The sequence below is a fragment of the Balaenoptera physalus genome (assembly GCF_965194825.1).
Source record: "Balaenoptera physalus genome assembly, chromosome: 1".
Taxonomy (NCBI): domain Eukaryota; kingdom Metazoa; phylum Chordata; class Mammalia; order Artiodactyla; family Balaenopteridae; genus Balaenoptera; species Balaenoptera physalus.
This window is the reverse complement of record NC_138882.1, coordinates 196,027,970-196,042,048: the sequence shown is the minus strand read 5'-3', so window position 1 is coordinate 196,042,048 and position 14,079 is coordinate 196,027,970. Positions and strand designations below refer to the sequence as shown.

At 58.0% G+C, this 14,079-nt stretch overlaps 1 protein-coding gene across 1 annotated transcript in view; it reads left to right on the top strand.

Annotated features, from left to right (window-relative positions):
* The first annotated feature begins 13,930 nt into the window (after positions 1-13,930).
* Positions 13,931-14,079, top strand: part of TTLL10 (tubulin tyrosine ligase like 10) — a 55,048-nt gene continuing 54,899 nt past the window's right edge. The window contains exon 1 of the mRNA XM_082433115.1: positions 13,931-13,956. Within this exon, the coding sequence (XP_082289241.1) occupies positions 13,946-13,956 (11 nt within the window). The 5' untranslated portion in view covers positions 13,931-13,945. The remainder of the gene's footprint in view (positions 13,957-14,079) is intronic.

Genomic DNA, 14,079 nt, shown 5'->3' with positions numbered 1-14,079 from the left:
CCAGTTCCATCAGGTTGCTGGGGAATATGAGGACGTCTCTTAGGGGCCTGGCCGGCTGAAGAATAACTTCCAGGCTGAAATGGAAAATATTTTTACTGTCTTAAGGACCACAGAAATGCCAAATCCCTTAGAGCAGTCACGTGGGGGGAGGCGCCCTGAAGGCCACAGGGAGCAATGTGGGATGCGGGCCGGCTGCCAGCAAAACCCGCCAGGGTCAGCGACTGGATCTAGCCGGCACCCCGCAGAAATCCCTGCGGTCGAGGTTTCCGCCCGGGCCTGTGCGCAGACTGTCCGTGAGTGGGCGCCTCCCCACCGGGGGTTTCAGTTCACTGCGGGGAGGGCTAATAGGAGAAACAAAACGTCAGGCACTGATACTTGTTTGTGTTGAAGTGGAATCAGTACATGTTTTGTGTTTGTCGTGCATCTCCTGTTGAGATGGTGAGCTTTGCCACCAAATCATCGTTCAAGGGAGGACTTTATTTACAGTTGTTGCTTTAAGATGAAATCCTACTAAACTTATGTAAGTAAGTGTTGAAAATTTAAGAGAATTTTTGGAATAACCTACATATAAGTTTAATTAAAATAGGTATCTGTCAGTTATTTAATTGGGAGGATTTTGTTAATTCAGATAAAGTTTAAAAGGAAATAGAATGTCGGGAATTCCCCAGCGGTCCAGTGGTTAGGACTCAGCATTTTCACTGCCGGGGCCCAGGTTCAGTACCTGGTCAGGGAACTGAGATCCCACAAGCCGAGTGGCGAGGCCAAAAAAAAAGGAAAAAGAAAAAGAAATAGAATGTATTACATTTGTAAATAGTTTAAAATATTAGAAGGTGGGCAAGAGACATGAAGGGACATTTCATTGAACAAGGTCTACAGGTGGCAGATAAGCGGATGTAAAGATGCTCAGCATCATTTGCCATCGGAAACGCAAGTTAAAACCACGTGACGTACCACCACTCACCCATCAGAGTGGCTAAAATTAAGAATAGTGACAGCACCGAATGCTGTCGAGGCTGCAGAGGACCCGGATCGCTCCTGCATTGCTGGTGGGTGTGAAAGGGGAACAGGCCCCGGAAGGCTGTCTGACAGTTTCTCATAAACTGAGCATCACCTACCACGTAAGCTGGCAGTGGCACTCCTGGGCATTTATTCCAGAGAGACGAAAACTGGTGTCCACACAAAAAACTGATGTTCACAGCGGCTTTGTTTGTAAAACCCAAACCTGGCAACCACCCAGGTGTCCCAGGTGGCAGAGCAGGTCAGCCAGCTGTGGGGCACCTGCACCAGGGGGACTGCGGGCATTGGCTGGGTGAAAAAAAGCCAGTCTCAAAAGCACCCTTATTCCTGAAATGGCAGAGTTATGGAGGTGGAGGACAGACGACAGTGGGTGGGGGCAGCTGGAAGGCTCCTTGCGGGGGCCACTCTGCACCTGACTGCGGGGTGTTCCCGGGATCACACGTGGAACCAGATGACGACTAAGCACACAGCGAGCAACGCCACGGTTTTGGGGAGATGTTCCCGTCGGGGAAACGGGGTAGCTTCTCTGCCCCCATCTGGACTTGACCGTCTCAGCGTCTTTGTTTCTGTCCCGTCTCCTGAAACCCAGTGGCCCTTCTCATGCTCAGCTTTTCCTGTAAGATAGCTGCTCAGACAAAGGGTTCCCAGCCCCTCCACATCCTGCTGCTGCAGAAAGGGGGGACCCTCTGGCTGGGCCAGGGTCACCCAGAGGAGCCTGAGGCACAAACAGCCCGCACCCCCGACCCAGGGCTCCCAGAGCGCCTGCGGGCATTTCTGTTGCGTCAACCCAGGAAGGAGGTACCCTGGGCGCCCAGGGAGCAGGCGTGCCCAGGCTTGCCTCCCACTGCTTCCCGCTCCTGGAAGGGGGGGGCAGGCAGTTATCCGCTCTGCACTGGGTTCCCTGGGGGCTACCCTCCCCTGACCCCCACAGTAAGAGAGTGTTCTGTGCAGGTACTCAGAAGGTGATGTGACCTGGGCGGGCATGGGCAGGCTCAGGACCCCCAGCCCCACGGAGCCCCTCGGGCCTGTGCCCCACTCCCCGCCCCCGCCGGGCATCTGCACAGCCCGGGGGGAGCAGGTGAAGGTCCTTGGCTCTCCCCAAGCAGCGCCTTACACTGGGGGAGGCAGATCATCTGCTAATTCATTGCCCGCAATTAGAAGGCAGCCTTCATTGCTCTTTACGACCCTAACCCCCACCCGGCCCTTCCCAACCTGGCCTGTTTCCCTGGGCTGTGGGCTGCCTGCAAATGTCGCGCAGACCGATGGGTGGGGCTGTCATCTGAAGGCCAGCAGGAAGCCGTGCCGGGTGCCCAGACACTCCACCCGGAGCTTACATTTCAGGGTCCTCACCGCGTGGGGACTGTGTAGTCACCGGTCACCTGGTGAAGGGCTGGGTGGGGACAGCACCTTGGGAGTGCCGACCTCCTGGACGCCGTGCCTGCCAGGCGGACCTCTGGGCCCCACGTGCACCCCGCTCACGGCTGAAAGACCAAGAGCACGTTTAACCTTTGCTGGAAACTTCTCAGAGCTCCAGGGACCCAGCCCAGCAGGGAGGCCAGTCCCCTGCTTGTCATTAGCAAACCTCTGGGCTGGGCTGGGATGACCTGGGTCTGGCTGCCTCTGGGGCTCAACCATCCCTGGCTGGGGCCCTGGGGATGGCGCGTTCCCAAGCCAGCCTGCAGGTGGCGCCCTCGTGCAGCAGGTGGCGGCCAGCGCCTCAGCTGCCCCAGGCCCTCGGACTGCAGAGGGAGCAGGCCTGGGCCTGGACGCTTTCCTGGAGGCGCAGAAATGTGTGTGGGTGCTCCTGGGCTGGCACTGAGGCCCCCTTCCCTGGGGGAGGAGAAGGGGACCCCGCCTCGACCAGCAACACCCAGTGCCTCCCTGTTCCAGCAACCCGAAAACCCCCCACCATGGCTGCCTGGGGTCCCCAAAACTGGGAGCAGCCCCAGCAAACTCGGGCTGTCAGGCCTGCCCAGCACACAGGGCCCCGCCCTCATTTTCTGTGTCATCCCTGGGACTCGGAGGGGCTGTTCCTTCCCCTGCAGTCGTGTTCCTGTACCTCATCTCAGACCTCAGACCCCCCTTCCATCCGATCACACAGCCCCTCGCCCTCGCCATGGGAGGGTCCTGGTCGGTTCCTGGGCCTGGTCGCTGGGACCCCCAGTGGCCCACCTCCCTGACCCACGCCCAGGCCGCCCCCACCCACCGAGGCCCGCGTGGCCACAGCCACCCATTCACCCAGACACGCGAGGCAGGGTCTCCAGAAAGAGACCAGCAGGACACACACGGACAGACAGAGATTCATTATGAGGACTTGGCGGTCATGGAGGCCGAGAGCCCCTGGGTGTGCAGTTGGCCAGCTGGAGGCCCCGAGAGCGCAGGGTCGCTCTGGGCCAGAGGCTGGAGGCATCCCTTTAGTGGGGAGGACCGGCCTCCTCGTTCCATTCAGGCCCTTGACATATCGGACGAGGCCCACCCTCACAGGAGGGCCATCTGCTTTCCTCTGACCACCGATTTGTGTTAATCTCACGGAAAAATGCCTGGGACGAGGTCTGGCCACATACCTGGGCTCCCCGTGGCCCAGCCAAGCTGACACAAAATCAGCCCAGACCCTGGCTTGCTGTGGGGACTTGGGACGGCGTCAGAGCTGCTGCAAAGAGTGACAAACGCATAGGATGAGTGCACACATGTGCCCGTGAAAAACAGATTGAATGCTTGGAAAGCCTGGTGGAGGACACGTGTCCCCACGATTCCCCAGACAGCAGGAACCGCCGCAGGGCCGGCTGCGCGTGGCCTGGCATTCCTAGGAGTTAGGTTGACTCCAAATGTGTATCTTTTCAAACCTCCTCCCACTTTATAGTCTTAACCGACCAACCGCCAGTCCATCAGCAAAAACAAACAAACGCCCACCAAGGGACGAGTGGCTTCCAGGACACAAACCAAATGCACTGATCCTGACCAGTGCCCCGGGATCCCACCGCCCCAATCAGCCCTCCCCTCCGACTCCCGACTCACTTCTCAGTGGACGCAGTGTGAGGAAGAGGGAGGCGGCACGTCCAGGGCTGGTCATCAGGCGGCTGCGGCCACCCTCGCAGGCAGCTGCGGGACCCTCCCCGCGGAGCCTTGTGCCACATCAGCCGCTCTGGCTTCCCAGCCACAGAAAGACAGAGACACTGCTGTTTCCAGGCACCGTGCTGGGGCCACCTGTTACGCAGCAGCACCTGACTGACACGGGGTTGGTCTGGAAGTGTCTTTTCCTGCCTCGTCCCCCGTTGCTCAGGACCAGCCACGTCCTGGCTGACCTCTGGGTGGACAGAGCCTTCCCTTGCACCTCGCATTCCCAGGATTTCCCCTGCCTCTGTCCTCCTCGGTCCCTGGGCTGGCCTTTGCCCCGGGCCGGGGTCAGCTCTGCCTTCCCATCTGGGCAGGGTGGCTGGGAACGCGGCCGGGCCAGCATCCCCACGCCCCCCAGGCCCTCCAGGGCGGCCATGGGGTCCTCCGACTTTCAGCCCATGTAATACTTAACCCTGAGCACCAAGCCCCACCCTGGGCAAATATTTATTTGGCAATTAAGGGCTCACCAGGACGAAGGCCACGGAAGGTTCTCACAGCCGCAGAGGCACAGGAGAAAACCGCAGTGGCCGACTGGCGGGGAGTGGGGAGGGGTCATCGGCGTGGGGGCCCTGGGCCGTGGGAGGGGAGCTGGCTGCACCTTGGGGATTTCGGGCTGCTCCACAACAATGTCCCACCCAGCAGGAGGCCATGCTTGAGGGGCTTTGGACATCCATCCCCAGTGCAGGGGGCGTGGGCAGCCCGCACAGGATGTGTCCCAGTGCCCGGCCGCAGCGTACTGATGCCCCGATAGCTGGACCGGAAGCGCCGGTACCCTGCGGGGGCCGAGGCCTAGAAACACGCCCGAGGGTGGCAGAGCTCCCAGCCTGGGGGCGGAACGGTGCCCTTGCCCCGGAGCTCGGGTACAGCAGTGGGACTGCTGCAGGCTGCTCCTGACCGCACCACCCCTAGCCCTTGCTCACCGTGGAGGGGCCGTGGTGTGTATGGCATGTCCTGCAGGGGCCTCAGCTGGGCAGGCTCAAAGGCCAGGAAGGGGGCTGTGGCCTGTCTCTCCTGACCACAGCGGCAGTGTGGGCAGGGCTGGGCAGGGATGGGCCCAGAGCTGGCTTCCGCCTGGATTCCAGCCAGGACACCTCCTGCCCAGGCCCTCACGGTGCCCTGGAGGGAGAAGCTGGGTGGGGGTTGTGTCCTCGGTCTAGCCTCGGTCCCCTCGCCGACCCCCAGGAATCTCCTGGGCAGGGGCAGGTGCCACCCAGGCAGACCCTGTTCCCCTCTGCTCTCTGGGCGCTGGGCCTGCGGTCAGGTGCATGGAGGGGCCACACACCACAGAGCCCGACCCACTTAGAGCTGAGCCATCCAGGGAGTGATGGGCCTCGTCCCAGTCAAGGGCTGGCCGCCAGCTGAAAGAGAGCCCCAGGGTCCCAGGCAGAAATGTGAAGCATCGCCGTCGCAGATCCTGGCAGGACCCCTCAGCCCCCGGGGGCATGAGCACACGCGTGCAGCTGGTGAGGATGGACAGCAAGGGGGGCGGTGGGAGGGGAGGAGGGGGCACAGGCCAGGGGGGCGGGGGAGGCCCCACAGTTCTGACTGGGGGCAGCCCCCCTCTCCGGCCACCCTGGAGTGTTGGCCTGAGGGGTGGTCCCAGTGTCCCCAGGGAGCGGCACCAAAGGGACCACAGTGCCCGGCCTTCCGTGTGGCCTAGGACGGGCCAGCCTGCAGGGCCTGGGGGCCGGTTCTCCGCCTACTTCTGACTGGACCTGGGAGGAGCCAGGAGGCCTCCCTGTGGCTCATCTGTAGAGTGGACGTGAGCCGGGGACACCAGTGGGGCAGTCACCTACCAGGCCACTGGCTCTCTGAGCTCATCCCTGGAATTCTGATCAGAAACAGGCAGCAGGGCGCTCACCCAATGCCCCAGAAACCAACTTGTTATGCACAGATAATACAGGCCGACCTCTGCGGGTTCTGTTCCAGACCACCCAACACAGTGAATGTCACAATAAAGTGAATCACGCATTTGCTTTCCCAGAGCATATAAGTTATATTTACACTGTACTGTAGTTTATTAAGTGTGCAATAGCATTATGTCTAAGAGAACCAACGTGCACACCTTAATTTAAAAATACTTTATTGCTAAAAAATGCTGTCATCTGACAATGCAGGGTTGCCACACACCTTCAATTTGTGAAACACACAGTATCCGTGAAATGCAATGAACACCGCAGTGGGCCTGCATTAGGTTGTGCGGCTACCACGCCCCATCAGGGAGGTGTCATAACAACAAAGTGAGAAGATACAACATGGCCTTGGATGGCACGAGCGTAATTGGGTTTTTAACCCAGTATTTATTTACTTAGATTTACTTACATCAGTGCACAGGAAAACGTTTGTAAGGAAGCGCACGGAGATGCCAGCGCCTTCCGTGTGGGGTGGCGCTGCTGGTGGCTCCTTCCCACAGTCCAGCGCATCTTCCGCCGTGAGTACTGGCTTCATCGCCAGGGAAAACCCTGCCGTGTGCCGGCGATCTCCTGCCCGTGGCGCGGCTCCCCGGCGCTTTCCGCGTGAGTGGTGCCCGTGGGTACCCCGCAGTTGCCTCCCACTGCCCGGCTCACTGCCAAGGGTCCCTTGGTTAAACACGGGAATTGCCGACCACTTTTTTTTTTTTTTTGAATAAATTTTATTTATTTATTTATTTATTTTTGGCTGAGTTGGGTCTTCGTTTCTGTGCGAGGGCTTTCTATAGTTGCGGCAAGTGGGGGCCACTCCTCGTCTCGGTGCGCGGGCCTCTCACTATCGCGGCCTCTCTTGTTGCGGAGCACAGGCTCCAGACGCGCAGGCTCAGTAATTGTGGCTCACGGGCCTAGTTGCTCCGCGGCACGTGGGATCCTCCCAGACCAGGGCTCGAACCCGTGTCCCCTGCATTGGCAGGCAGATTCTCAACCACTGCGCCACCAGGGAAGCCCCCGGACCACTTTTAAGAGCTGGTGCCTCCCACCCAGGGGCCCACCGAGCCCCCCACCCTGGGGCGGGCCGTGCAGCGGGAGCCACGGAGAACAGCACTTCTCGAGCGTTTCTGGCGGCAGCGAAGTGCTGAGCACGGCTGGCTCTCTTCTCATCTCCCACGGCCTCGACTCTGTCTTGCAGTCCCAAGGCCTGGCCTCCGGCTGCTGCACTGCCCAGCGCCTGCGCGGGCTGGAGGGCCCGGCGCCTCACCGTTCTTCAGAGAGAGCTGGGGGTGGTCGCAGGTTCCAGCCCATAGGCTTCTCGAGTCCACATTTCACCCCAGAAGGAAACTCTGCGGAGCTGATGCTACATCGCTGCATCCCTCTCACCCCGGGGAGAAAGCCTGGCGGTTGGCCTTGCGAAGTTGCAGAAACGCAGCTCACGGGGCCTCGTGGGAACGGCTTCTCCATCACCACAGCCCTCAGCTGCTGCTCCGGCCTTGCAGGCCCCTGCCTGGGCCCCGGGGCTCGAGGCGGGCTGGTGCCTGGGGGAAGGGGCGCCCCACTGGCTGGCATGGGCCTGGGAGCTCCCCAGACGTTGGATTCTAAGGGTTCTGACCCTGGGCCGACCCCAGCCCCCCTGAACTTCTGACAGCCTGGACCTGGACACGCCTCTGTGGGCACACCTTCCCAGCCGAGGGCCAGGCTGTGCCCTCAGCAGCCACACAGCGGGCTGGACCTGGTCCTCAGTCACTTCCCGGTGGTGAGTGGGGTGGCACGGGCACACACACACACGTGCACACGCTCCGAGGAGGTCCTGCCAGCCGCCCGTCAGTGCCCTGCCACCACACACACTGGTGGACACGGGAAGCCGTCTCCCGGTGCCCCCAAGGGCTGAAAGAGCCTCACGGTCGGCGCTGCCCTTTTCTACTCCGGGCATCTGAGCTGTCCCTGCAAGCAGAGGTGATTGCCCCAGAGGCACAGGACAGAAAGCTGGACGTGGGGAGGCTGTCACCACGCGGAGGCTGATGGGGGGCCAGCTCTGACACCAGCCCTGGCGCAGGGCAGGCCCGGGCTCCCCTGTCTGGGGTCAGACCCTTGCCCTGACCCAGTGCTTTGCTCCAGAGACACCACTGACCCCCGCTGTTGGGGGTCGTGGTCATGGTTCCAGCAACGTGGCCTCCCTCCCACCCTCCCTGGCCTGGACCTGCTGGTCACCCCCATCCTCAGACCTGCCCCCGGGCAGCAGGGCCCCTCCTGGTCTCTGTCTGCTGCCCCTACTTGTCACTCCTTCCCGGGCGAGGGCATCTCATCCTTCGCCAACTCCCGTACACGCGTGGTTTCTCCACAGATCTGATCCCGCACGCTCCACCAACGGTCCCTCCAGTTCCTGCTCCCCCGGACGTAAATCTCCCCCAAACTGGGTGAGAAGAGCCAGCACACACCCCGAGATCCTGCAGCCGCACCCCTTGGGTTGGTGCTCTTCACCTGTTTCCCTGGTGGTGCCCTGGCTCCCCCAGCAATGTTACGAGTCTGAACAAAATTCACCTCTCGATGCTTTTTCTCATGTTTCTCTGATTCTTGGTGCTGGATACTTGCCTAAGCACAGCTTCCTGGAGGTGACTCCCTTGTGAAAAGATGTTACCTTGAGGCCAGAGGATTCTAATGTGTCAGTTCTTCAAATCTCTTTTTTTTTTTTTTTTTTTGGCCGAGCCACGTGTCTTGTGGGATCTTAGTTCCCCGACCAGGGATTGAACCCATGCCCCCTGCAGTGGGAGCAAGGAGCCCTAAACGCTGGACCGCCAGGGAATTCCCTCAAATATCTTATATGTCGGGACAGTAAGCTCTTTTCCTGTCATGTTTTCCATTGGAAATGATGAGACATGTTCCTTGTTCCCTGCATATGATGATTTGTTTTCTGATATGCTGTCTCTACTCCCCTTGCCTGGATTCTCTGTCTGAGAACTGCACGAGCATCTTAAATGCCAGTACAACTCACATCCTACAACGAGCTAACACCTGAGTCCCTGTAAGGACTCCGCCAATGGCCCCTCTAGTTCCAAAGGGGCCTCATGATGCCGCCGGAGGTGAGGGAAGGGACCCGCCCACTGCGTCCACTGCTGGACCCCAGCGCCCAGCACAGAGAGTGTGGACAGCAGGCAGTCTTCCTCGTGTTTGGAAGCTTGGTGCTCGGTGTGCTGTGTCTTGGGCCACCCCTGACTCCTGTGCATTGCACACCTTCCCATAGATGAGCAAAGGCTAAGGGAGGCCAGGGCTGAGGAAGGTCAAGCAGCACTGTGGGAAGGTGTGCCCTGCTGTGCGGACTTGCAGTGAAAGGGCATGTAGGGTTTGCCTCTTAACATCAAGATCCTCTCTGTAACTAATGAAATGCAACAGTGTATTAAAAATAGTACATCGTGATCAAATGGGCTTGTAACAGGAATTCAATAGATGAAAGGAGAAAATGTGGTTACCTTATTTGATTCAGAAAAAGCTTTAAATAAATTTCAAAACCTAATTGTGACTTTTAAAATACCTTTTAAAAAACTTGCGTTAAAAGTGAAGTTCAGGGGCTTCCCTGGTGGCGCAGTTGTTGAGAATCTGCCTGCCAATGCAGGGGACACAGGTTCGAGCCCTGGTCTGGGAGGATCCCACATGCCGCGGAGCAGCTGGGCCCGTGAGCCACAACTACTGAGCCTGCGCGTCTGGAGCCTGTGCTCCGCAACAAGAGAGGCCGCAATAGTGAAGAGGCCCGCGCACCGCAATGAAGAGTGGCCCCCGCTTGCCGCAACTAGAGAAAGCCATCGCACAGAAACGAAGACCCAACGCAGCCAAAAATAAATAAATAAATAAATAAAAATTTAAAAAAAAAAAAAGTGAAGTTCGGGACTTCCCTGGTGGTCCAGCGGTTAAGACACCACGCTCCCAATGCAGGAGGCCCGGGTTTGATCCCTGGTCAGGGAAATAGATTGCATGCGCTGCAACTAAGACCCGGCGGAGCCAAATAAATTTAAAAATAAATAAATGAATAAATAAATAAAGTGAAGTTCACTAACACGATAAAGTTCACACATCAAAACCTCGTAGCAAACTTTACACTAACTGGAGAAACTTCCAATGCATTCTCTTTAAGATCTGGATGAGGTCAAGGGTGCCCCCATATCATGGCTACTGCGTAACATAGGACTGGAGATCATGGCCAACATGATAAGGAAAGAAAAATAAATGAGGCATATGATTATAAGAGAAGAGATAAAAAATCAATATTATTTGCAGAAGATACAATCATCTATCTAGAAAAACCAGTAGAATAGATGGGAAAACTTTAGAATAAGAGTCCAATAAGATTGCTGAATAAACGACCAATCTACAAAAATCAATAGTATTGATTAGAACATTAGGCTGAGTGAGATAAACCAGTCACAAAAGGACAAACAATTATGATTCCACTCATATGAGGTCCCTGGAGGAGTGAAACTCGAAGACTGGAAGTAGGAGGGTGGGTACCAAGGGCTGGGGGAGGGAGTGGGAAGTGAGTTTTTAGTGGGGACAGAGTTTCAATTTGGGAAGATGAAAAGGTTCTGGACGTGGATGGTGGTGATGATTGCATAACAACGCGAATGTGCTTAATATCCCTGAGCTGTGCACTTAAAAATGGTTAAATAGTAAATTTTATGTTAGGTGTATTTTATCAAAATAAAAAAACAATAGTATAAGAATGAAGCCAGACAAGTCGCAAAAGTCGCATACTGTGTGAGTCCATTTCTATGAAATATCCAAAATAGGCAAATCCATAGAAACAGAAAGCAGATTGGTGGTTGCCAAGGAGAACAGGGAGTCACTGTGTAATGGGTACAGGGTTCCCGTGCGGTGGTGACAATGTTAAGCAACTGCATATAGAGGGGGTGTAGTTGCACAACATTGTGAATGTACTAACTGCCACTGGAACGTACACTTTAAAATGGTTAATTTTATGTTATGTAAATTGCACCTCAATTTTTTTAAATGAAAAAATCAATAATATTGCTCTATACCAGCAATAACCCATTAGGAAAAAAGAATTCACAATAGCAAGGAAGAAAATAAAGTATCTAGGAATCAACTCAGGCAAGAATATACACAACCTGAATGGAGAGAACTGTAAACTGAGATAAAGGCTGTGGGTGCTGATCTGGGTCAGTGGAGAGGTCTTCTGCCTTCTTGGGCACAAAAAGAATGTTACACAGACATTGCCTCTTCCTAATTAATCTGTAAGGTCCATGCAATCCTAGTCAAAATTACAGTTGGAGTTTCACAGGGACTAGACAAATTTACTCTAAAATTTATGAGAGAAAAAGTCATGAATAGTGAGGTAAACATTTAAAAAAAGAGGGAAGAGGGGAGCTAGCTCTTCCAGACGTTGGGGCGCATGGCAAGGTGACAGTTACACAAACCAGGCAGAAACGACATGTAGGCAGAGGGACGGGATGGGTTGCAGGCACAGACCTTACAGTCATGTGTGTTTAGTGTACGATGACAGGGCCAGATGGAGTAACCGGGATGGGGATGGGAAGCAGGCTCACGGTATAGAGCACGTGCAAGACAGGTGGTCCAGGGAGAACCCGTCGGTGACACCCAGTGGCCTGGGAGAGACGGGGAAGGAGGCCTTAGGCACAGCCTCAAACGCACGAACCCTCGGGCAAACAAGGGATGCATTTGATTATACAAATCAGGATTTCTGATCAATGGATAGGCAGAGCTGGAGAAGATCACTGAATGTGCCCATCTGTAGGGACTGTTATCTAGGACATACAAGGAACTCCGCAATTTAACAGGAAAGGAGAGGAATCCTACCAAAAAAGTGAGAAAATGATCATGTTTCAGAAGACCTCGTGTGGGGACACCTTCAAGCCCGTTAGCAGTTAGAGAAACAAACGTGAGTCACAAGGAGGGGCCGTCCCACCATCAGACTGTCTGACATGGAGCATTGGAATGTGTGCGGGCATGGGACCCCTAGGTGAGTGTAGACAGGGTGGGCAGGTGTGGATGGCGCAGCCCGGCTGGGGACGTGGCCGGCTGGGTGAGGGCATCCCCAAAGAGCTGCATGGGGGTGGCAGGCATGTGTGGGTGGGCAGCCTGAGGAGGGCAACTCACAGGGCCTGGAAGCTCAGGGCTACACAGATGCCTCCTGAAACCCGATGCTGAGTGAGTGGGGGGATGGGAGGAACGTGGGGTCAGCAGTGCCGGCACCCAAAACAACCAGTGCGGCCTGTAGGGAGCAGGATGGGGGGGGGCCGGACCGGCACCCCTCCTCGGAGGTCAGAAGGACCGAAGCCCTCTTGTCCAAGGAGCCCCAGCCATGCGCACGCGACCAGCTGCACCGGCGGTCAGGGGTCCTGGCCGTGCAGCCTTGCCCAGGTGCCCTCTTTCCTCACTGCCCCTTGGGTGACCACCATGCCAGCGGGCAGGCCCTGAAGGGCCTCCCCAGCATGTGTGTCCCTGGGGTTTATTCCCAGCACGGGCCTGTGGCTGCCCAATCCACCCTCCTGATCGCCCGCTGTGCCTGAGTAGAGCCTGGGGTGTGCGGGGGTCGCCGATCGCCCGCCGTGCCTGAGTAGAGCCTGGGGTGTGCGGGGGTCGCCGATCGCCCGCCGTGCCTGAGTAGAGCCTGGGGTGTGCGGGGGTCGCCGATCGCCCGCCGTGCCTGAGTAGAGCCTGGGGTGTGCGGGGGTCGCCGATCGCCCGCCGTGCCTGAGTAGAGCCTGGGGTGTGCGGGGGTCGCCGATCGCCCGCCGTGCCTGAGTACAGCCTGGGGTGTGCGGGGGTCGCCGATCGCCCGCCGTGCCTGAGTGCAGCCTGGGGTGTGCGGGGGCCGCACGCTACCGCAGGAACGTGGGGAGCCCGGTCGGGCGGGGTGGCGGGGGCCGCTCTCCTGCCCCACCTGCCCAGCCCCTCGTGTCTGGCCTCCCTGCTCAGCCTCACCTCTGGCGGCTGCACGGGAGCCCCACCCCCAGCCCCGCGCCAGCTCAGCCTCCAACGCGCAGGGCTCCCTCGGGCGGGTCCTGGGGCTCTGAGCCCAGCGGCCCCGTGGCTGCACAGAGCTGGGCCGCCTGGACCCCCGTCCTCTGGTGGTGGTGATCCCGTGTCCTGGGGAGTCCAGTGCCCTCCCTCACGGGGTCAGTGGGCCTTGCCTGGGCCACCTTGAGCGTCAGTCACTCCTGTCCCAGAGCTGGAGAAAATCGAGGTCTTTTTAAAGGAAAGCCCTGGTTTCCCAGCTCACTGTGTGAAGGCCATTCTGGGGGGCAGTGGGGCGGCCAGACTGCCCCTCCCCCGTCGTGGCCACAGGGCCCACAGGAGCTCGGGCGGCCCCTGCCACGTGCTGCTGCAGGGTCACGGGTCCAATCTTGGACGCGCACAGAGCTAACCGCAGGCTGGAAGCGGGCGTGCAGGGTGCAGGGGTGGCACCGGCTCGGCTCCAGCAGTTTGAAATATGAGGCTGTTGGAAGAAATCGCAGAACGGGTGTGGGGTTAGAGGCCAGGGAGGTGGGTGCTGCGGGTGGGAGAGCAGTCGCCGAGGCGGTTTCACGTCCAGAGAGCGAGACGAGACCGGCTTGCTGCTCGCCTGATGGCCAGCCGGCTCCCCGAGCCCTGTAACCACTTCTTCTCTTCTCCTTTCTCTTTTTTAGCCAAGGCAGGTTTCCCTGTTACTATTGAGGGCTTTGCCCCTGAGCGAAAGCCCCCTGGCATTCTGTGTAGACAGACACTGCACACAACCTTGGTTTTCTCCCAGGCAGAAGTTAAAAATTATTCAAGGCAGAATTCCTGGGCTGTGCCGCAGAGGCCGGTTGTACCAGGCAAAGGCTTCCACCGCATCCCCCGGCCGGGCCGCGATAAGGCAGCCGGGGAGCCGCGCCTCGGCGACACCGCCCGCCGCCCTCATGGGGACCAGGTAGGACTGCGGCTCCCAGGCAAGCGCTGGGGAGAGCTTGTCTCGTGGGGTCTGCGGTTCCCCCGTGGCTTCTGAGCACAGCTGGCTGGAAACATCCCTTCCCCCCAACTCTAAAGCTTTTCT